This window comes from Ornithorhynchus anatinus, chromosome 3, assembly GCF_004115215.2.
Source record: "Ornithorhynchus anatinus isolate Pmale09 chromosome 3, mOrnAna1.pri.v4, whole genome shotgun sequence".
Lineage (NCBI taxonomy): Eukaryota > Metazoa > Chordata > Mammalia > Monotremata > Ornithorhynchidae > Ornithorhynchus > Ornithorhynchus anatinus.
In genome coordinates, this window is record NC_041730.1 from 38,292,026 (window position 1) to 38,316,364 (window position 24,339).

Sequence of the window (24,339 nt, forward strand, 5' to 3'; positions counted from 1 at the left end):
TGACAAAAAGGTTGTGCTTATACTCTCCTACCCTCATTACCTTCACCGATAATACTCTCCTACCCCCATTACCTTTACCAATAACCTATATCACTTACAGAAGGATTTTTTGGAAGCTGCATTTAACTGTCCAGTAATTCCTTCTTTGGAAACAATAGAAATTATGCTGCTACCTTGTTATCTTTGGATAACACTGTAATTAAAACATGTCATTGCTGCCTTCACAGTTAAAGTAATTACTACAAAAATGTTCCCCATAGGTAGCATTTGAAGTCCAAACTTTCAAAAATAAAGCTCAGCACTTACTTACATTTGGTGATTTTTTTTAATTCTACTTATCCCCCTTCCCACCTTGCTGAAATTAGATTTATATTTCTTTTCTCTGTATACAGAAGCCAAAAAAATTAGCACCCAATGGAATACTTACAATTCTTCTAGAAAGGGAAAATTTTTAAATGCATCTTCTGGCAACTTGGTGATGTTATTCATGCTGACGTCCCTAGAGAAAAAAAAAACCACATACAGTTCAGGGAAAAGTTTTTAATTAAGTAATATCAGAAGTCACAAGGAAGATATAATGAATGCCAGGATTATGCAAGAAATGAGAAGCAGCGTGGTCTAGTGTAAAGAGGATGGGCTGGGAGTCAGAGGACCTGAGTTCTAATCCCAGCTCAACCACTTGTCTGCTGGGTGACCTTGGGCAAGGCACTTAACTTCTCTGTGTCTCAATTATCTCATCTGTCCCTCCAATTTAAACAATGTGCCCCACGCAACAGGAACTGTGTCCAACGTGGTTATCTTGTATTTACCCAAAATCCCTAACAACGCCTGACACACAGTAAGCACTTAATAAATACCAATAAAAAATATCATAGCTATTTATGTTCAATAAATTCATGAAAAATGCAATACAAAAATACTTAATAGAATGTTTTCATTGCCACTCAAAGAAAATTGTCTTTTGCTTCTCCCCAAATTTTCTTCTACCAATATTTTGAAATGATGCTTTCGAAATCCTCCTATCCTGCTCTTTTATTATTATTGTATTTGTTAAGCACTTACTATAAACCAAGCACTCTTCTAAGTGCTGGGGTAGGTAAAAGTTACTTAGGTCAGACGCAGTCCCTGACCCACATGGGCTTGCAGTTTAAGTAGGAGGAGGAGGATTTAATCCCCATTTTACAGACTAGGAAACTGTGACCCAGAGAAGTAAATCCCCATTTTACAGACTAGGAAACTGTGGCCCAGAGAAATAAATTGCCCAAGGTCACACAGCAGGTAAATGGCAGAGCTGGGATTAGAACCCAGGTCCTCTGACCCCCCAAGCCCTGTTCTTTCCACTAGGTCCTGAGTTGCTTCTTGCCCTAGGACATGATCTGATTAAATTGCCTATAACCAGTGGGTAAATTTGGCCACCCAGTGTTCAAATATTCCCAGTGTTATGCCTATTCAAATTAAATAAATAAATGAGCTCACTGGGCCTTGACAAAATGAAGACCTGCAGGCAATGTGGCTTCTGGAGCTATTGACAAGAATAGTAGGAACATGCCCAAGCTCTACCGCAGTCATATTTTTTGCAAAACCTATAAAAGTCCTCGAGGTAATAGTTTTAAATGGATTTCATTTTTAGCCTAGGAACAGATGAAGACGAGTAGCAAGTGCATACATGATAGGTATTCCGACAAATTCAGGTTTTCCCCCTTTTAGAGTCAGCAGAAAAGAGCAAACTCACTGAACGATGCAGCTGGAGGATCCGTCATTCAAGCAGCCATAAAATATTTTATTAACCATTTCCTTCATTTCCTCTTCTCCCTCATTTTTGGCCTAGAAGGAGTTTTGTTACTCAAAAGGCCATATGCCTTACATTGTTAAAATCTGTCCACGCACTCTCTTTCAGCAGAGTCTTCTGACCCGAACCTAGCGAGTTACTTTAGTGGAGTTAATCAACATATTCATGTGATTGTCAGCCTAACTCTAACCACTTTCCTCCAGCTACGGCAAGAGAAATGCTGTCTGCCGAGGGCCTCACACCACTCCTCCACCGAGTTGTTCACTGTGGTGGATGGTCATGTGGTCTCTCGGTTCCACAGAAAAACACACAAAAGCCCCACATGCCCTCACCAGCAAGAATGGAGAGATTTTCGGTAACAGACAACTAGGAAAGATTTGCCAATGAAATCAAGAACCCAAGCACATTACTTATTTCGTCAACGTACACTTGTGTAACTTTTTCGTGAAACAAATAAAATTTAAAAAAAGCATAAATGACCACACAAAACCACTTTCACTATATAACTCAGGGATATGCAATTACATTCTTTCTGGGAGTGAAATTTGCTTTTGTTTCCAGGACAGGCTCCAACGAGCTCTATCAGGGGATAGAGGTTTGGTGCAGGTCTGAGAATCAGAAATCTGGGGACTGGCTCAGCTTAGTGCTGGCTGCACTGGCCGTAGCTAATAAGCTGCCCCGCCGGAAAGGAGCCAAGTCACAATGAATTGGCTCTGTACTTATTTACTCCTGGTGGTTGAGGTTGGAAGGGATCTTCTGGGAGTTTTTTTGGTTTGTTTTTAATGGTACCTGTTAAGTGCTTACTATGTGCCAGGCACTGTACTAGGCAGCCAAGTTGTAGCCGTGAGTCGATGAAACTATCCAAGTCTGATCCAAATCGCACCCAGATCCATAGGATTGGCTTTGGGATCGATCAAACTTGTCCTGGAGGCTCAGGACCTGTGACCAAACTGAAGCCAGGTGAACTTCCAAGAAGTTGGGGTGGAAGAGAGAGAATTAGCCACATTTGGATTTTCCAAGAAAACTGTTAAAGGAGGCAATCTCTGAGCCCATGAGAGCATACCTAGATAAAAAGAGGAGCTGGCCCAACCCCTACCCCAAATATGAGCCATGGGGCATTTTGTAAGCTGAGGGAAGAAAACTACCTTCCAATAATCAGATTCCTGAGACTCTCCCAACACAAACACACAAGGTTGTTCATGAAAATTTGATGGCTTTGAATGGTTGGTGGTGCACACTTCTCAGAAAGGACAGCTTTTTCATGAACAGCTTTTTCATGAACAGCTGTCCTCTCGGAGAAGTGAGCACCACCAACCACTCAGAACCATCAAATTCAGGGAAATATTTCACCAATTCTTTCTTAAAACATTTGGGTCGCAATCTAATAAATGTGGTATAGCCCAAAAGCTCCTGAGGGCTAGCAGCCACAGAGCTTATCTTCTGAGAGAATGAAAACCTGGGAGCATATAAAGATTATCTTGCTTCTCCAACTTTATTATTGGATATTTTTTTCAGCCAGATAGCACAAAACCTAAAAACCCACTCAAAACCCACTCAGAGAGAGAGAGAGGAGGAAGGGAGGAAGAAAAAGGGGAAAGGAGGGAGAGAAGAATAGTGACTGAGTACAAATTTGTTCCTGGTTCATTTCAAAAGGGGGGAGGGCAGGACCTAACTAGCAAAGCAACATGTCTGCTGTTTTCACTTCTCATGCTTCCCACCTCCAAAAGTAGCTCCATCTTGCCTCATACTATGGGGACCCCTCAATTTCCTCAGCAGGGGCCACATTCTGGCAGCAGAGGACAAGGAGTGGATCAGCCATCTTGCCTCTTTCCCAGCTCCTTTTCAGCTCAAAGGGATGGACAAGCTTCTTCCTGCCCAGAAAACTGTGAGTAGATAATGGCACTGCTTTCATGGTGCAGAGCCCACCCACCGCATGGGCACCTAAGCACAAAAGCCATATCTGGCTCCCAAGTGTGAGGACTGTTTCAGGGAAATGCCAAAAGAAAAAAAAAAAAAGATGCCAGAATAAAATTACAGAACAAATTCTGATTTGGAGGGTGCATCGCCACCAATAACCATTCTGCCATGGTGTAGAACACGAGTGTTTCTGTGATGCTGACCCTTAAAGCCTCAGTGGTAGAAAAGAGATATGACCTTGGTTTTCCCAAGATCAATAACTTCGGAGATGAACGGGCAGCACTGACATCTGGGGGACCCCAAAAGGGGAATGGAAGCACTAAAATGTCATTAAAAGATTCACAAACAATTCTTCAGGACATAAAGTGGGACTGTTTTAAAAGGGGAATCTGGTTTCCGTGATGCAGCTGGCGGGCAGTGAAGTCGGCAGGGCAGAAAGACTGATCCTTGGTTCTTCCCACCTCATCACTGACTTTCCCTCACAGCCAGCCAAATGGAAATAGGACACGCCACCCTAGGGAAAGCTTGGACTGAGTTCAAGGCAAAGGGCCAGAATTGTTCATCGGTTTGGTTCATTCCACTTTCCAATGCAAAGTAAGCCCAACTCCAAGATTCCAGCCTCCCAACTGGCCTGAAGAACTCACTGGCAAGACAGGACAGGAAAATGATCCAAATAACAAGTCACAGGTCAGAGGCCCTTCCAGTATATCCATATCAATCAATCAATCGTATTTATGGACCACTTACTATGTGCAGAGCACTGTATTAAGGGTTTGGGAGTGTACAATATATCAGACCAATGAATGAAAGTCAAAACGTGTGGTTCTTGCTTACCAATAATCATTCATTCATTCATTCAATCGTATTTATTGAGCACTTACTGTGTTCAGAGCACTATACTAAGTGCTTGGAATGTACAATTCGGAAATAGATAGAGACAATCCCTGCCCAACAATGGGCTCACAGTCTAAAAGGGGGAGAAAGACAACTAAACACTGACGCTACATGAGTTTTCTAAAACCACATGAATCTCATTTGGCTATACATTTGCTCATCAGCCTGAAAGATCCTTGAAGTTATGGTCTCAAATCTTCTTTCTGGTTGTTTACAGCACCTAGTAAAATGTTCCTTGCCACATAGGTGGTCAATAAATGCACACTTGATGGTGATGAAACTGACTTTAACCTTATTCTCCTGAGTTCTTCACTTACTATACCCTCAATATAAAATATTACAATGGTCTACCAAAAATATACTACATGCAACAGACATTAAAATTGCTAGTTATTTAGCTTCAACACATCCAACCCTCTGAATATTTGAACTGTTCAAATTGGCAAAAGAGTTTTAAATACAGTGATCAGCAAGATCAGAAATACAAAGCAAAGAGTGCATTGCAAGATAAGTTGCTACCAGTCAAGATGCCAATACTAACTGGCTGTAAAAACGTACAAGGCCGAAGTTGCTTAAAATGAAGTGCTAGCATATTGTCAATAGAGAGGGCTCCTTAGACTGCATGGAGTTTGTTTTGTTTTGTTTTGTCTTTAAGATAAAATTCTGAAAGCTAGAGTGTCTATACAGTAAAGAAGAACATCATGTTTCAACAAAGCACCTTTTAAAGTCCCTGTAAAATGCTCCCTAAGCAAGCTGAACCTGTTTGCTGATGGCAGATAATAGTGTGTAATACTGGATGCCCCATTTAGTTCTTTACCTGGCCTGGGCCTTCTGCCATTAAATTATTTCATTTATAAATATAGGGTGATTAGGTGGTGTTATCTAAATTTGAATACAGTCCTCCTAATTGTTAGATCAAATAGTATTTCTGATTTCTTATTGTTGATTATGGCTTGCATATTTATTGTCAGGCTAAACAAATAAATCCCATGCCCCATTAATAGGGATCAGACTAGCTGGCACTGGGTACTGAAAGAAGGCTTTCCAGCACATCATGTTGAGATTTCTCAGTTTGTGGCACAACAAGATGATATTCACCAAGCAAGGATCAGTATCCTACACTGACTCTGCCAGTCACCCATAGTTTCGGGCCATTTCCCAACAGAAAGGAGATGATGAAGCCTGGACATGAAATGCTTTGTTCACAGTACTGATGCTGCAGTATAGCCCGGAGAACATCAGATCAACAAGCAAAATATGTCCATTTTCAGTTCTAACACCGACCTAGAATAAGAATGATATTAACAATTGTGGCATTCCTTAAGCACTCACTGTGTGCCAAGCAAAGTACTAAGAGCTGGGGTACATACAAGGTTAGCAGGTCAGAGACAGTCCTGTCCTACATAGGGCTCACAGTCTAAGGGGGAGATAAAATAGGTACTTAATCTCCAATTTACAGAAAGGGAAACTGAGGCAAAGAGAAATTCAGTGACTTGTTCGAGTTCACCCAGCAGGTAAGTGGTTAAAGCTGGGATTAGAACCCAGGTCCTCTGGCCCCCAGGGCAGTGTTGTTTCCAGTAAGTCATAGTCCTTCACGAAATGTTTGCGGGCAAAATTTCAAATATTTGGTATCTCCATGTCCTCCTCCGGGAAATAGAAACAACATTTCTGACTTTTTCAGACATCGCAAAAGCTTAAGGGATTCAAGGTTCATGAAGGAATACAAGTAGCCTAAAACAGAGAGTGATTCAGTATTAAGACAAGTAAATGTGGCAGCTTTCACTTGCACCTGATTCATTTTGTTTAACAGTGTACAGAGGAACACCTTCTAAATTGCAGGAGTTTAACAACTGGGAAAGACCTATTACATCATTTACAAAGCTAGTATTTTATACTATGATTACCTGTGCTGAGGGTGAAGCAATACAATAGAGTAGACACTGAAGTTAGGGTGTGTCTTACACATGGATCCCAAGCCCAAGGGGTTAAAAAAAAAAACACCCACACACGCCACAAAACTGGGATGCATATATCATGTCAGAATAATACAGAATAGTTCATTATACATACTCAGGCTCTCAAAAGATGAATTTTTCTAACTTTAGATTTTAGAAAGTTATTAGTTCAATAATTTTAAATAGCAAGTGTAATTTACAGATCTCAAGACATATTACAAAATTGAGCATTTCGGTCTTTTGAAAAGCCTCTCTGGTGAAACGAGGATGCAGCATGTTGTCTGGACCTTAAAGAACAGTCCCGATTGATTCATTAAACTGAACTCAAAGAGAAAGATTTTTTTAAAGAGTAGGAATGTTGCTTTCTTTCCTTTGTAGTAGTTTGATTAAGTGTTCGAGCATCTGGCATTTATAGAGAACATGCTAAGATTAAGAAGCAAAGTTTTGTTCCACTTTCCAGTTGATGTTCTCAAATACTCTTTGGGTGTTAGCTGCGGTACTGCAACGTGACAATTTCTCCTTGCTAGACCTATGGGAGCCACATTATTGCAGGGGTCTTTTTGCCATTAAGAAGCTGCATCCAAATGGCGGTAGGGAGTGGTTTCACTGACACCACTAAACAGTTCCGGGCATCTTTGAGCAGACATCTTACTACCATATACATTTTTATTCAGATAAATAAATTATGAAAAATATCAAATACAATATGTGTTTACATTGTGAGACTAGTGAGACTACTGGTGTTTGTACTTCTGTCCATTCCTGGTGACTTTCATAAGATTTTTGTTTACTTGTTTAGAAAGTTGATAACAGGGTAACTACCCTGGCCTCACTCAAAGATGTTATATAAACAAAGGATTCCTAAGGTTCATTCATTCATTCATTCATTCAATAGTATTTATTGAGCGCTTACTATGTGCAGAGCACTGTACTAAGCGCTTGGGATGAACAAGTCGGCAACAGATAGAGACAGTCCCTGCCGTTTGACGGGCTTACAGTCTAATCGGGGGAGACGGACAGACAAGAACAATGGCAATAAACAGAGTCAAGGGGAAGAACATCTCGTAAAAACAATGGCAACTAAATAGAATCAAGGCGATGTACAATTCATTAACAAAATAAATAGGGTAACGAAAATATATACAGTTGAGCGGACGAGTACAGTGCTGTGGGGATGGGAAGGGAGAGGTGGAGGAGCAGAGGGAAAAGGGGAAAATGAGGCTTTAGCTGCGGAGAGGTAAAGGGGGGATGGCAGAGGGAGTAGAGGGAGAAGAGGAGCTCAGTCTGGGAAGGCCTCTTGGAGGAGGTGAGTTTTAAGTAGGGTTTTGAAGAGGGAAAGAGAATCAGTTTGGCGGAGGTGAGGAGGGAGGGCGTTCCAGGACCGCGGGAGGACGTGACCCAGGGGTTGACGGCGGGATAGGTGAGACCGAGGGACAGTGAGGAGGTGGGCGGCAGAGGAGCGGAGTGTGCAGGGTGGGCGGTAGAAAGAGAGAAGGGAGGAGAGGTAGGAAGGGGCAAGGTGATGGAGAGCCTTGAAGCCTAGAGTGAGGAGTTTTTGTTTGGAGCGGAGGTTGATAGGCAACCACTGGAGTTGTTTAAGAAGGGGAGTGACATGCCCAGATCATTTCTGCAGGAAGATGAGCCGGAAAGCGGAGTGAAGAATAGACCGGAGCGGGGCGAGAGAGGAGGAAGGGAGGTCAGAGAGAAGGCTGACACAGTAGTCTAGCCGGGATATAACGAGAGCCCGTAACAGTAAGGTAGCCGTCTGGGTGGAGAGGAAAGGGCGGATCTTGGCGATATTGTAGAGGTGAAACCGGCAGGTCTTGGTAACGGATAGGATGTGTGGGGTGAACGAGAGAGACGAGTCAAGGATGACACCGAGATTGTGGGCCTGAGAGACGGGAAGGATGGTCGTGCCATCAACGGTGATAGAGAAGTCTGGGAAAGAAAAGGTTCTTTGGGGAAAACTGCAGAACATATACAGTTGCTGGCCATTTTAATATTTTTTTAAAAAGCTGTCTGGTGACATTGATACCAGTCAAGGGACAGACCAGCTGAAAAACCAGAGGGTCCAGTATAAAATCAGGTTGAGTGCCCCTTGCCCAACTTCTGGGCAAGATTGAAACACTCAATTGCTAAACACTGCTAAGCAAAGAGCATTGTTTCTTATCCAGAGTAAATAAATGGGATTGTCTAAATTGTTTATATTCAATATTTTAAAAAGCTACCCATCGGATAGATCTCAGTTCTAGTAGTTCAACCACCTACTTCCTTTGTTCTCTTTTACCCTGACTATGAAACTTTCATTTGGATTACACACCGGCACTCATGGAAATCCACTGAGCTGGAATTGGAAAATCAAGCCAGCCAATCTTCTCTTTGGGGAAAATTTTAGACAACTCCCTCCTTGAAGCATGTCAAAACCTTAAATTCTGCCCCCGTGTAACTAAGAATGGAAATCAAAGTGCATTTCATATCTTTTTAATTTTCCCTCTCCCTTGCCCTTTGTATTTCAGCAGTGATTGCACTCCGCAAATTTATTTCCAGAAGTGAGTGAAAATCAATCAACTGTATTAGGCAACACTCACTGTGTGCAGACCACTGTACTAAGCACTTGGGAGAGTACAATTTAACATTATAACAGGCCCATTCCCTGCCCACAACGAGCTTATGATCTAGAGGAGAAATAACTTGTAAGCAGGCCTCAGTGACATGGTTTCCACTCTGTTGGTCCCAGAGTGTTAATTTTACCTGGTTATAATTGTGGTATTAGTTAAGTACTTACTATAACAAGCACTATGCTAAGCACTGAAGTAGATACAGGATAATCAGACCAAACAGTCTACTGCATGAGGAATAACAGGTACTGAATCCCCATTTTACAGATGAGGAAACTGAGGGACAGAGAAATTAAGTGGTATGCCCTAGGTTACATAGCACTGATGAGAAAGCAAGTCAAGTAACTACAACTGCAGAATCTGAACTGAATTTTAGAAATAATTGGCTGATAAGCTGCTGTGTCACTCTCTGTAAGTGAATTTTTCCTTAAGTAAGGCTGCCAAAACCAAAACTCTTAAAGGAACTGCATGCTGTATATGTACGTACATGTATAAATAAATATAAAGTAAAAGGTAAAACAATATTGTACTAAGCCTGAACATTGCTAAGGATAAATGTCCATAAAGCACTTTACAATAAGCATTACTTACCCTTTTAATAAATAAGCCTGGTCAAACAATTCTGATTCACAAAATACAGTGGAACTGGCATGACTGGCTCAGTGGAAACAGCACGGGCTTGGGAGTCAGAGGTCATGGTTTCAAATCCCGGCTCAGCCGCTTGTCAGCTGTGTGACTTTGGGGAAGTCACTTAACTTCTCTGTGCCTCAGTTACCTCATCCGTAAAGTGGGGATTAAGACTGTGAGCCCCACGTGGGACAACCTGATCAATTTGTATCCTCTCCAACACTTAGAACAGTGCTTTGCACATAGTAGCGCTTAACAAGTGCCATCATCTTGGCACTTGGCACTTGGCACTGAGCCACAGGGAAGCAGCGTGGCTCAGTGGAAAGAGCCTGGGCTTCGGAGTCAGAGGTCATGAGTTTGACTCCCAGCTCTGCCTCTTGTCAGCTGTGTGACTGTGGGCAAGTCACTTAACTTCTCTGTGCCTCAGTTACCTCATCTGTAAAATGGGGATTAACTGTGAGCCTCACGTGGGACAACCTGATTACCCTGTATCTCCCCCAGCGCTTAGAACAGTGCTCTGCACATAGTAAGCGCTTAACAAATACCAACATTATTATTATTATCATCATCATCACTATTATTATTATTATGTAATAAGAGAATTCTAGGAACTACCTATTTATGCTGAACCAATAGTGAAAGCCTTGTCACTTGAAGTGCTCTTGTAGTTTAAAATAAATCTATCTAAGGTTTATCTAAGAAAGTTCTAGGAAATCCCAGTTGCTTTCTGGCTACACACATATGTGAAAAAGCACTGGGCTCCCAGTGTCCAAGCTCGTTGAGGGCAGTGAATGTGTCTGTTAACCATTATACTGCACTCTCCCATGCACTTAGTAGATTGGTCCGCACATGGTAAGCACTCAATAAATATGACCGATTGAATGATTGGTTGACTGATCTGTTAGCTGAATAGGGAAAGGTGTTTACTACTGTTTAATGTATTAAACAGCAGCATGGTTTAGTGGAAAGCACACGGGCTCTGGAGTCACAGGATGTGAGTTCTAATCAAGGCTCTGTCACTTGTCTGCTGGGTAACCTTGGGCAATCCACACTTGATTTCTCCTTGCCTCAGTTACCTCATCTGTAAAATGGGAATTAAGACTGTGAGATTCACATGGGACAACCTGATTACCTTGTTTCTACCCTACTGATTAGAACAGTGCTTGGCACATAGTAAGCACTTAACAAATACCATAATTATTACTGGAGAAGCACCATGGCTTAGTGGAAAGAGCACGGTTTTGGGAGTCAAAGGCCATGGGCTCTAATTCCAGCTCTGACAGTTGTCAGCTGTGTGACTTTGGGAAGGTCACTTAGCTTGTCTGTATCTCAGTTACCTCATCTGTAAAATGGGGATTAAGAGTGTGAGCCCCACATGGGGCAACCTGATTACCTTATATCTACCCCAGCACTTACAACAATGCCTGGCATATAGTAAGAGCTTAACAAATACCATAATTATTATTAAGGTGTCAGGCTCCAAAATAATTCTACATAAGAGTTGTCTACTTCCCCTGGAAGCCAAAGATTCATCTAAGGGATGGGACTCAATCAATAAAGACATGATTCTGTGATGTAGCCAGAAAATTAGATGGCCCAGATGCAGGTGGAACAAATCAGAACACTGTCTTGTCCCCATGCCATATCGGGCATCGACGGTAGGCAGAACGTCATTCTTGGGAGGAAGCAGAAGCCTGAAAAAGACCCTTGGCTTCCTCGATTGATATAGGCTAGGGAGGGAGAAGCGCTGTCTTCTCCTAAGTTTTCTCCTGCTCCTACCATCCTCTCCACTGCCCTCCTCACCTGGACTGCGGGGCAATGCTAATATCCAGGCAACTACTGGTCATGGAATTAATGAAGCTATGGCTTATACTACCTCAATGACACCACATTTAGTCAAAATAAATTGGACAGAGACAAGGATCTAGCACAGAAAAGCAATTTTCATCTCCTTAAGCCTAGTTACATGAGGTCATGATCTTACACCACAACTACACAGAAGCAGTTCTCTCTCCTCAGCCTGGGTGGCCCTTGGCTCTGATGAGGTACTAGACTGTCGATGAACCAAACGGCCACCTTTTCTTTCCATGGGAAGCGAATAATTCTCTCCAGAATGGGGGTGGGGGGCTGCCTGGTGAACAACTGTAATCGTCAGTCTAGGTATGCCCTTCAGGTTCAGTCAGGGCTGATGTCTGATGCTACATGAGGCAAGGACCTGGGACACAGTATAGAGAGGGAGAGCAGTGAGGGTGACAAGAGGGGCACAGTTCAACATTTAAAGGCAACCAGCCTAAACAGGAAGCAGGCTCTATGTGAAGAGGGCCTTGGGAGGGGAATGCAGTGTTTCTGAAACAATGGGGGTATGTCACAGTCTCCCCACCGAGAAACATTCTACGGGCTGCCACATCTGTTCATTAATCCGGGTGCACATGCAGCGTCATGTAATGCTGTCTGTGAGCTCGTTCACTCATTCATTCAGTCGTATTGAGTGCTTACTGTGTGCAGAGCACTGTACCAAGTGCTTAAAGAGTACTATTAATTCATTCAATTGTATTTATTGAGTGCTTACTATGTGCAGAGCACTGTACTAAATTCAGCAATAGAGAGGTGGGGTGACAGACATCAAAACAAGTAAACAGGCATCAATATAAATAAACAGAATTATAGATACATGCATATATACATAAGTGCTGTGGGGTGGGGGTGGGGGGAAGAGCAACGGGAGTAAGTCATTCAATCATTTATTCAATTGTATTTATTGAGCGCTTACTGCGGTCAGAGCACTGTACTAAGCGTTTGGAAAGTACAATTCAGCAATCAAGAGAGAAAATCCCTGATCACATATTGTACTCTCCCAAGTGGTTTGCACACAATAAGTACTCTATATATACAAATGAATGAATGTCAGAGATCTGTGATAACATGCAAGGAACAACTGCATGACTTCACCCAGAATGCCACATATGTCGGTGTACCCGGCATAAAAAAGACGTTATATGGAATGGTAGGGGGTGGTGAATTTGTGCCTGCCTCAGGCAGCCAAAAGCCTAAAGCAGGAACTGTGGGGCCTTGGATTTTGAGCTAATGTTTCATTTAGTTTGGAACTACTTATTACCAGTCAATCTGGCTGAAAAACATGATAGAATTTATTTTAACTTGGTGGGGTGACACAGTGATCTGAAAAAAGTTTGAGAAAAGGTGTGAGACCAGAATCATTTTAGGCAAATGCTTTAAGAGAAGAGGTTACGAAAGGAGAGGAAAGATTATCCCTCTAGAATCTGGATGCTTGGCAAGCATGCTGGCCTAATCCTGTAAATAACATTCATTTAAGTGAGCTTTGCTGTACCTGTACAAGCCCCTTTACTTTGACTTTAATTTTGGTTCTTTTTTTCATTTCAATGGTCGGCCTTACTGTTTTCCTCCAAGCATGTTTTCCCAGCCCTTCCAGATACCGTAATTAGCTCTAATGCACCCTACTCAAGTGCCAATCAAACCACCACCAAGATCTAAAGAAAACAATATCATACCTGTATGCAAAGGCTATTATTTTAAATTATCATTTGAGTCACTACATGCCAGAAATTAAGCAATGACATTTGGCATGTAATTCGCAACATGAACATAAGGATGTGTAGTCTTGAGAATTGAACTACAAGTCAGAGTGGGGCTGTAGACTACACCCTCATCCATGGGAAAGGAGAATGGAACAAGAAAAGGAGGGAAGAGGTTGAGAAGAAATGTTAGTTGCAGGGAGTTTTGCAAGTTAAAGCCCTCCTCGAATTTGCAAATTTCTCCTCTCTCTCCCCAGCTGGCTAAGATCCAGTTGAGCACGGGCCTAGGAAGGACCTAGGTTCTAATTCCAGCTCTGCCATTTGTCTGCTGTGTGACCTTGAGGAATTCACTTCACTTTTCTGTGCCTCAGTTTCCTCATCTGTAAAATGGGGATTCAATACCTGTTCTCCCTCCTACTTAAACTGTGAGCCCTACATGGGGCCTGATGCTCTTGTATCTACCCCAGCATTTTGGACAGCGCTTGACACACAGTAAGCACTTAAACACTACAATTATAACTAAATAAAACCTTTCTAGCCTAAAGAGGAGATAGGAGAAGCACCCTGAAACTTGGAAAGAAATTTGACTAAGCATAATATGAAACAAAAAGCTCTTCAAAAGAGGTTATGCTGACATTATACAATTACCAGAGCTCTTTCACACTGTGCGATTCCACAGTCACAATCAAGACTGCTCTGTTAAACTGGACAGTAACATCATTCAGCAACGTGGTTTATAACACCCTTGTTCATAAAATCAAGTTCTATGTAAAGGAGTTTCTCTTGGAGGATAAAACCCATTTAGCCAAGTGCTACTTTTATTAATCAAAATAAATTCCTCCAGTGCTTAACTTGGTCATGCACTAACAAATTCTTTCTAGAGCCACTTCAAAGGAGCTCAGTAATTCAGACACAACTGCTACTGCAATTATGAAAGTTTGTTGTTAGGACTCAAATCAGAGCAATCTATTCTCATGGACAGCAGCTACAATTTGCAAAAGGTCCTTTTATAAGGATTTGCAAGAAATTTCACCCTTGAAATAAAAGGAAAAAACCACGCTTTGACAGAGATGGCAAATTAATGGAATATATATATAGCACTGTACTATTGATTTGGGGCCAAATAGAGTTTGGCCATTCCTGAGGAAATATAGTCTGTTAAAGGCGGAGCTGTTTTTGAAACAATTTATATAATTGCAGCTTACTACCTTCTGAGGATGAAATGATTAATACGCTATTTTGAGAATATGAAAGGCCCCTTGACATTTCAAAAAGGTAGGCGCCAAATGAGATCTTGAGCTCAATTCTTTCCCCTGTGGTGGACGCACTATCATGAAATATTTCAGGTCTCTCATGGTTCTACCCCCAGGAGATGGGCAAAGCCTCTCATCTGTTCCCCCCATATTCCTCCTAAGAGAACAGGATTTTAAGATACGGTATCGTCCACCCAGAGCAATTGATGTGGCCAAGGGTGCGGACACCCAGTTGACTCTCTTGCCCCTTTCCCTTCTTCTCCCACCCTTTCTCCCACTGAGATGCTCCCTTTAAAGGCCCCAGATGTGAGTCCATCCAACTGGACCTGATGGTTTAGGAGATGGGATTGAGGACTCCAACCTCTCTTCATCTACGCCTCTCTGGAGCATGTGATTGTACTCCAGGAAATATTCGGAAGACGAGTCCATGAGATAAGTGTCATATGAACTGAACCTCTAGACTGTAAGCTCTTTGTGGCCATAGGATGTATCTGTTTATTGTTGTATTGTACTCCCCGAAGCACTTAGAATGGTGCTCTGCACACAGTAAGCACTCAATAAATACAACTGAATGAAGAACAATGGTATTTACTGAGTGATTACTGTGTGCAGTACACTGTAAGGACTATATTAAATGCTTGGGAGAGTGCAGTACGACACAGTTTGTAGGTTCATTTCTTCTTCATAAGGAGTTCACAGTAAAACTGTCTCAAGACCACAGGAATTACCACACAGAAGGCCCCTAATGGCAACTTTAATTGCTTTATTTTTAAAGAGGAATATCTTTTGATTTTGTTTTTTGTTTGTTTTTTTTTTATCTCACATACCTCCTAACCTTTACTGGCACTCCACAGAGGATGGTATACCCGTATGTCTGGCCTAGGATAGGTACAGGTTAGCTACTAAATATTTTTAAGTCAAATAATTTTCTTCCACTTTATTTTTGTCTTCTTCTTGGCCCCACCCAATATTTAGGAGGCAATATGAGCCTTACAAGTAGGGATAAGTCTTAGATTTGGGGATGCCAGAGAAGGAACTTGGCATATGCCATAAACAGATGTTTATGTAGTTGGAGCCAGCATATCCAACGTAAACATATAAGTCAGCCCAAACACACCATATGATATTTTACTCTTAAACCTTTTTGTGTCTTAGTAATTCATTTCTTAAAAATGGGTAATGATTTTTGGATGAAATATTTTTAAAATAAAATACAATTATACAAGGAAGTTATAATCATCCTTGTATATGGGTAAACCAAAAATATAGCTCTCCTGTACTTTCTAGTGTTAAAATAAGTTTTAGGGCAATGTCTGGCAGTGATTGCACAAAATAATGTGTCCTTTTAAAGTGTTTCATAAACAGTGAGTTCAGTTAAGGGAGTGGAAAGTTATTTTTACTGAAGTCAAATTCAGATACAGTACTTCCTGAAAAAATAATATGGTTAAAAATCCTTACCAATTTAATTACATTATAATTAGGGTGTGGATTTTGAGGGTTTAAAAAAATGCAATTCAGGATGTAATTATCGGATTTTTTAATGTGGGTAAAAGTGGGTTTAATTTATTTTCATTTTTAGTTTTATTTTAGCTTTTGTGATTCACAAAAAAAGTCAACATGGCATGTGTTTCTTCAGGAATATTACTCCTTTCTAGCATTTGCAAACGACTAAAAGAACTCTTGATATCACAGCTACCTTTGATTAATAGGATATCAGATTCAAGCATCTTAATAATGTCAAAACCTTGGCTTTGAGGGGTGGGCTCAATATTAAAGCAAGAAGAATGATGTCACTCACATAAAAGATCATCATCACCATTATCATCATCAATGGTATTTACTGAGTGCTTTCTGGGTGCAGTACTGAGCCCTTGGGAGAGTACAGTACAACAGAGTTGGCAGACATATTCCCTGTCCACAATAAGTTTACAGTCTGGAGGGAGACAGACATTAATATAAATAATTTACAATATACAATTTGCTCTTCCAGTTCCATAAATGCTGTGAGGTTGAGGGTGAGGTGAATACCAAATGCCCAAAGGTCTCAGATCCAAGTGTGTAGATGATGCAGACTGGAGAGGAAGCCAGAGAAAAGATGGCTTAATCAGGAAGACCTCCTGGAGGAAACATTATCTTACTAAAGCTCTGAAGGCACAGAGAGGGGGATAGAGGAGCAAAGTTTGAAGAATGGACTGTTGTAGGAGTTCAGTGAGATAAAGTAGGAAAGGAAAAAAAAAAAGGAGATAAGCAAAAAATTGGCCACAGATGCTAACAAACACAGAAACCCTAGATTCCTTTCTAATAATAATAATAATAATGTTGGTACTTGTTAAGCGCTTACTATGTGCAGAGCACTGTTCTAAGCGCTGGGGTAAACACAGGGGAATCAGGTCGTCCCACGTGGGGCTCACAGTCTTAATCCCCATTTTACAGATGAGGGAACTGAGGCACAGAGAAGTTAAGTGACTTGCCCACAGTCACACAGCTGACAAGTGGCAGAGCTGGGATTCGAACTCATGAGCCCTGACTCCAAAGCCCGTGCTCTTTCCACTGCGCCACGCTGTGCACTTAAAGTGGGTCCAGAATGCTATTTCATAAGTCTAACAATTCTACTGACAAAGGTGAAGGTTCAGAAGAGGTCTCACACATATGCTAAATTGGCTTGTCAACCATGGCAGATAAAGTTAGACTTGTAAATTAATTTAAATTTGTCTGTCAAATCCATTTTGGCAGTGGAATGGTTACTAAAGTCTTTCAAATATTTAGCTTGAATACCTATTTTAAAACTTACTTTTGAGAATGCACAGAGAACTATCTTAAATTATAAAATACCCTGTCTAGTGGTGGGTGATTACATACCTATTTTGGTATTTGGGGTTTTACTGACGTTGGCCTTTCCTCGTTCTCCTTTCTCTCTGGATGCCCGTTCTCAGTCTCTTTTTCAGGCTCCTCCTCTGCCTCCCACCTTCTAACCATGGGAATCCCTCAAGGCTCAGTCCTGGGTCCCTTCTATTCTCCAAATATACCCAGTCCCTCAGAGAACTCATTTGATTCCATGGCTTCAATTACCATCTCTATGCAGATGATTCCCAAATCTACAAATCCAGTCCCAATTTCTCTCCTTCTCTGCAGTCTCACATTTCCTCCTGCCTTCAGGACAACTCTACTTGGATGACCTGCAGACACCTCAAACTTAATATGTCCAAAACAGAGCTCATCTTCCCACTCAAACCCTGTCTCCCCCTTGACCTTCCCTCACTCTAAACAGCACCACATCCTCCCTATCTCACCGATCCAAGCACTTACCCTAACCCACCCTGACTACTGAATCAACCGCCTTGCTAACCTTCCTGCCACCTATCTCTCTCACTCCACTCTATAGTTTGTTTTTCTACAAAACCATTCAGCCTATGTTTTCTCACTCCTCAAGTGGTTCTCACTCCAGGGTTGCCCATCCATGTCACATCAAACAGAAATACTTAAACACCTTGCCCCTTGCTATCTTACTTTGCTGACTTCCTACCGCAAACCAGCCCTCTCACTTAGCTCCTCTAACACCACTGTACTTTAATCTCATCTATCTCATCGCCAACCCCTATCCCCTAGTCCACATCCTGCCTCTGGCCTGGAATTCCCTTCATCTGCATATCCAACAGACCATCACTCTACCCACTTTCAAAGGCTATTAAAATCACATCTTCTCCAAAAGGACTTTCAATCAACCAATTGTTTGATTGATTGGCAGAGCACTGTACTAAGAACTGGGGGGGGGGGGGGGTGTAATGTAACGAAGTTGGTGTAGACACGTTCCCTGCCCACAAGAAGCTTACTTCCCTCACTACGCCTTCATTTCCCCTACTCCATTTCCCTTCTTTATCACCCCAGCACTTGGATTTGTGCACTTTATTCACCCCACCCTCAGCTCCACTGCACTTATGCACATATCCATAATGTATTTCTTTATATTAATGTCTGCCTCCCCCAGTAGGCTGTAAGCTCTTTGTAGTCAGGGAACCTGTCTACCAACTCTGTTGTACTATACTCTCCCAAGTGTTTAGTACAGTGGACTGCACACAGAAAGCACTCAATACATACCACTGACTGATTGATTAATCAATCTCAAGTTCACTGTTTAAGTGGGGTATGGTTGGTAACATAATTAGTTCTTCTGAGTCCAATCACTAGGTGACCCTTGGCTCTCTCCAGCTTTGGAAGGTGGGCCCAGGTGGTCTGGGTTTAGGTGAGCTGAATCCATGTTCCCTTAGGGGACTGAAAGGAGCTTCCAAATAAACAAGAGAACTTGGTATGACTCATCATTTAGGAGATATGCAACTGAAGGCTTGGTTTTATTGTTTTTTTCTGGGGGGGGATTGGTTCTTTGGGTTGTTTTTTTTTGGGTGGTGGTGGTGGGAGGATGCGGGAGGTATAGAGGAGCGGTAGCCCCAGGGACCTGGCTATAACCCAAATAGGTTAATTGCATTTTACCCTCCCTAAAGTTATCCTCTGGTTTCAAAGAAACCAAATCCCTTCATGTCTTATATGGTTAAGAGCGCTAGTGAGCATTATTGATACATTGCCACCTTTCGCCACAGAGCAAGATGCTTTTTGAGGATAGGTGGAGGGATCCCTTGTGCAGGTGCTGGTCAATATCTTCTGGAACAAACGATGCTAGATACACCTTAAAGAAGGATTAAAAATGAGCAACTAAGGCTTTACTTGTCAGACAAACCTGCTTACCAACCCAGTTAACAGACAGAATATACATTACACAAATTCACACTCAACCATCTACTATAATCCTAGACAGTTTTACATGAAATAGTGTGGTTTTTAAGGTTTGAGGTTATTTTTACATCTAAATGTTAAGAAACAGAAAAGCAGGGAAGCTAATCTGCCCTATAATGAAATATAATTATCCATCTCAAAGTTTCGTAGCATGGCTGTTTCAAAATGAATGTTTGGAACTTCCAATAATCTGAAAGAAGCCCTTTGAAATGTCTCCATGCTCTTTTTTCTTCTGCAATAATAATAATAATTGTAGTTTTGTTAGGCGCTTATGATATGCCAAGCACTGTACTAAGCACTGGGGTAGGCATAAAGATAATCAGGCTGGACATAATCCACATGGGGCTCACAAACTAGGAGAGAGTAGAATTGAATCTCCATTTTGCAGGTGAGGAAACTGAGGCATAGCAAAGTTAAATGATTTGCCTAAGGCCACAGAGCAGGACTGGTGAACTTGAAACCACAGTTATGTGCATCATTTGCATACTCTGTCAGTTAAGGACTAACTCATGTACATAGTTCCTCTTGCCTGGAAATTATTTTAGTTTCTAACTCCCCAAATAGACTGTAAACTCCTTGAAAGCAGGAATCATGGCTACTATCTTAGAGAATACTTTGTGGGACAGGGACTGTGTGCAACTGATTATCTTGTATCTACTCCAGTGCTTAGTCCGGTGCATGGCACCAAGTAAGTGATAAGTACCATTATTATTATTACTACTAACTCTGTTATACTTTCCCAAGTTCTTAGGAGTGTTCTGTACATAGTAGTCATTTAGTACATTATTCAACCAGCTCTCTCCCCACTATTTATCCACTTTCTTCTCCCACTACAACCCAACTCACACTCCTCATTCTTCTAAAATTTGTGGCCAATCTCTTGCTCACACCCTCCCTGCTACCTAAAAAACCCTCTCCCTTTACAACTCACAGACCTCTGCTCTCCCTCTCTCCAAAGCCCTTCTAAAAGTGGCAGAAAAATGACATGGGAGTTTCAGGGATATAGAGTGGGGAATACACAAATTAATCTGATGTGATTTTATAAAGGCTTTTGAAGATGGAAAGAGCCATGGTCTGTTGGCTACAAAGTGGGAAAGCGTTACAGGTACGGGGAAAGATTGGCAGTGAATGAGGCACAGTGAATAGGTTAACTTGAGAAGAGCAAAGAGGGCTAAAGTGTAGTGGGAGAACAGAGTAAGTATATAAGTAGGAGAGAAAGAGCTGATTGAGTTCCTTAAAACCAATGTTCAAGAGTTCTTTTGGCTGTGGAGCAGAAAGGGCAACATTCAACGTTTTTGAGGAATGGAGAGATGGACATAGAATGATGTTTTAGAAAAATGTTTTGGGCTGCTGAGTGATATATAGACTGGAGAGGAGACAGATTGGCAGAAAGCCACTGAAGAGGCTGATGCTCTAGTCGAGTACAACAAGCATCTAATCAGCATGGTGACCTCTGAATCAATCAGTGCTATTTTATTGAGCGATCACTGAGTGCAATCAATTGTATTTATTGAGCACTTACTGTGTGAAGAACACTGTACTAAGTGTTTGGGAGAGTACAATATAACAGAGTTGGCAGATGTGCTCCCTGCCCACAAAGAGCTGCTTGGAAGAATACAATAGAGTTGGTGGACATGATCCCGTCCACAAGGAGCTTACAGTCTAGAGGGGGGAGACACTAAAATAAACTACAGATAGAGGAAATGGCAGGGTAGAAGGAAAAGTACCTGAGCATAGGAGTGACTATTAAGTGCTTATAGAGGCACGTTGACAGGCAGTGCAGAGGAGAGGGTGAAGAGGGGAAATGAGGGCTTAATCTTTGCTGGAGTCAAGTAACTCTGAATGGAAAGGAAAGGGTGGTTCCTGGAAATACTGAGGAGGAAAAGCAACAGGATTTGGCAACAGATTGAATCTGAGATTTGAAAGAGAGAGAAGTGGAGAATATTGCCAAAGTTGGGGAGTCAGAGATGGGAAGGATGGTGGGGGTGTCAACTGTGATAGCGAATACAGGTGGACCAGAGGATTTGGGAAGGAGGATGAAGTGTTCAGCTCTGCTTTCTGAAGTCCTTGCCACCTGAGGACACTGCCCTTGAAACGGGGACATTCAGCTTCAGAGCAGCTTGGCTAGTTCTGGAGAGGGACACAAGTGTTCATTTTCCACAGATTTCCTGCCCCCTTCCTCTCGCCACAGAGAATCAAGGTAATGATGTTTTAGCCTGACTTTGGGATTTCACTAATGCCCTTTCCATTCCCCCAGAATAATGCACACATAGAAATATTCAAAAAGACTCTAGCAACCAAACACAAACTTCAAACTCGAATGATCTATGAATGTTCATTTTATGAGCTGCTCCAACACAGCCATAACTATATCTCCAATCAAAATCCTCCCTGAGAATGCATCAAGCACATTTTACAAACCTTACATGTAAGGTTATATATACATGGGAAAGCAGCATGGCCTAGTGGTTAAAGTACAGAATTGGGAGTCTGAAGACCTGGATTCTAATCCTGAATCCACCACTTGCCTGCTGTGTGACTCTAAGATGGTCACTTTACTTCTTTGTGTGTCAGTTTCCTCAACTGTACTATGTGGATTGAATTCCTGTTCTCCCTCCTACTTGACTGTGAGCCCTTTGTGGGATAGAGACAGTGTCCCATCTGATTAACTCACATGTACCCCAGCACACATAACAGCGCTTGATACATAGTAAGCTTTTACCATTAAAAAACGTTATCTTTCCCTCAGCCCTTCTCCAGAAAACTTTAAAATGCTCCATATGGGGAATCAATTATTTTCACATCATAGAATAACAGTAACAAGACTGGGATATGTTAACTAATTACTTTGTGCGAGGTACTGTATTAAGTGCTGGGGTGGATACAATCAAATCAGGTTGGACACAGTCCATGTCCCACATGGGGCTTAAAGTCTTAATCTCCATTTTACAAATGAGGTAACTGAGGCACAGAGAAGTGAAATGACCTGCCCCAAGTCACACAGCAGACAATTGGTGGAACTGGGATTAGAAAAGGAGTCAGCCCAATGGCAAACTGAGATGATGTCCAGAGTGGAAAATTCTAAGTAGGACCCATGGCTTAACCAAACATCACTGAACCATTTTTATTCTGACAAGCACAACTCAGGAGAAATTATGAATTACACTTTTTGAAGAATTTTAAAGACCTTCAAGTATAACATCAAAAAAATTCTCTATATTTTTAATTAGAGTATTTCACACCAAGTTTTTCACAGAGGCTTTGCAAATTGTCTTTGTAAAACTGATCAAATACAAAAATACACAGCATAATTATGCTATAAAACCCATCCCTTAGTGCCTCTGTGTAACAGCAATGGGGCTGAATTTTCTTTCTGCCATACAGTACCACAAAAATAAATTGTCACCACAACATCCTTGTGGTAAAAAAGGGCCATATTTGCTTGCAGTTAAATCTGTCTGCAGCTGCCCTGTGGAAAAAAAGACAGCCAATAATTGGCTTCTTTCACCTCTGTTAAACAAGAACAAAAGTGTCATTCAGTTTCAAAATGGACAAAGTGCATCAATAGATGGTCAGCTTGCTGAGCCAATGGGGTGGAATAACAATAACCCTGTAGCATTTTCCTTTTTCCTTTTGTTTAGCCTTTCAAAGCCCTTAATTAAGACCTGCACAAAGCACCCCTACAGGCTTTTTTCAATGAGGCATTACACGCCTGTTTTCTTGTATTTAAAGGTGTAGGGGAGGGGGTAGTAGCTGAGATTTTCTCAAACACATTAAGCAAAATACACAATTTCCACTTATTTGCAACTGAAATGATATTTAAGATCCAAAAACTTAACAGTAGTACCTGTAACAAAGAAAATTCCACTTCAGATTTGGGGATAATCAGAGAAGTGGAATGGAGGGACAAAGGAAGGACAGAATGCAAACGCTAATGATAGAAGTGGTTGGATAAGCTTTTGTTTTTTTTAAAGAACAATAACGTTTAGAACCATATAATAAAATGACTGGCACTAATTTCCAAAAATTTAAGTTCACAAACTGAAAGCAAATGGAAGCAAGATTATCAAAAATTAGGAGTACAATGAAAAAAGTCAATTGAAGCTATACCCCAGCTATGATTCAGGAAACAAATGTTGAAAAGGAACATAATGAAACTATACTGCTCTAGGAAACAAAAAATCAGCATTTTAAAAGTCTTGTGTAGAAAATGCACCTAAAAACCACCGTTCCTACAATGTTCATGTGTATGAAGATACTAGCCTAAAAAAATCCATTTTCCAGTAGGAAAATGTGCTTAATGAATCACTTTCTGAGTTCTCCCCATCCTCCCCCTCAAAAAACTCTCTTGATATATATGAATCAGAGAGTTTCTGATCAGAAAACTACATCTTCAGTACTTTCATAAGTTAAAAAGTTTGTGTCCACTGGACAGAAGTGGTGGTCTGTTTTAACGGGGGCGAAAAAAAGTGCCCTGAAATATAATCTTCCCTGGCTTTAGACCAGTTTGGAAATAGCTGGTCCTGAACATAGCCTTGCTTCCTCTCCCTCACTCAAAAATACTCCGAGTGACAGCTTAATGTGATGGCTTTTTTTCCACAATTCACCAAATGGCAGGGTCAGGTAGGGTTTGCAAGAACAAATCTCTCACAAAGCCATCTTTCTGGGGAGTTGCTGCCAATCCATCTAGTGGAATGTGGTCACTATTCTCTTGTAAATGTGCATATTCTCTACCGGACAGTTCAAGAACAGCTTCCATGCCGTGAACTGCAGAAGAGATGAAGGTAGAGTTAAAATGCTACCCATGTACAGTAATCTTCAAAGACAATTTTCCTGTGGAAGATATGTCAAATTATCTTAAATTTTGGTGAACTTCTGTGCCTAGGTCACTTGGAAGCAATTTATGCACCATATTTTGGTACCTCAAGAAAAAAAAAAAGACCACTTATC

General features: G+C 41.4%; 1 protein-coding gene across 1 annotated transcript in view; it reads right to left on the reverse strand.

The window, feature by feature from the left end:
• LGR4 (leucine rich repeat containing G protein-coupled receptor 4) overlaps positions 1 to 24,339 on the reverse strand; it is a 97,372-nt gene that overhangs the window by 45,583 nt on the left and 27,450 nt on the right. The window contains exon 2 of the mRNA XM_029060317.2: positions 428 to 499. Within this exon, the coding sequence (XP_028916150.1) occupies positions 428 to 499 (72 nt within the window). The remainder of the gene's footprint in view (positions 1 to 427; positions 500 to 24,339) is intronic.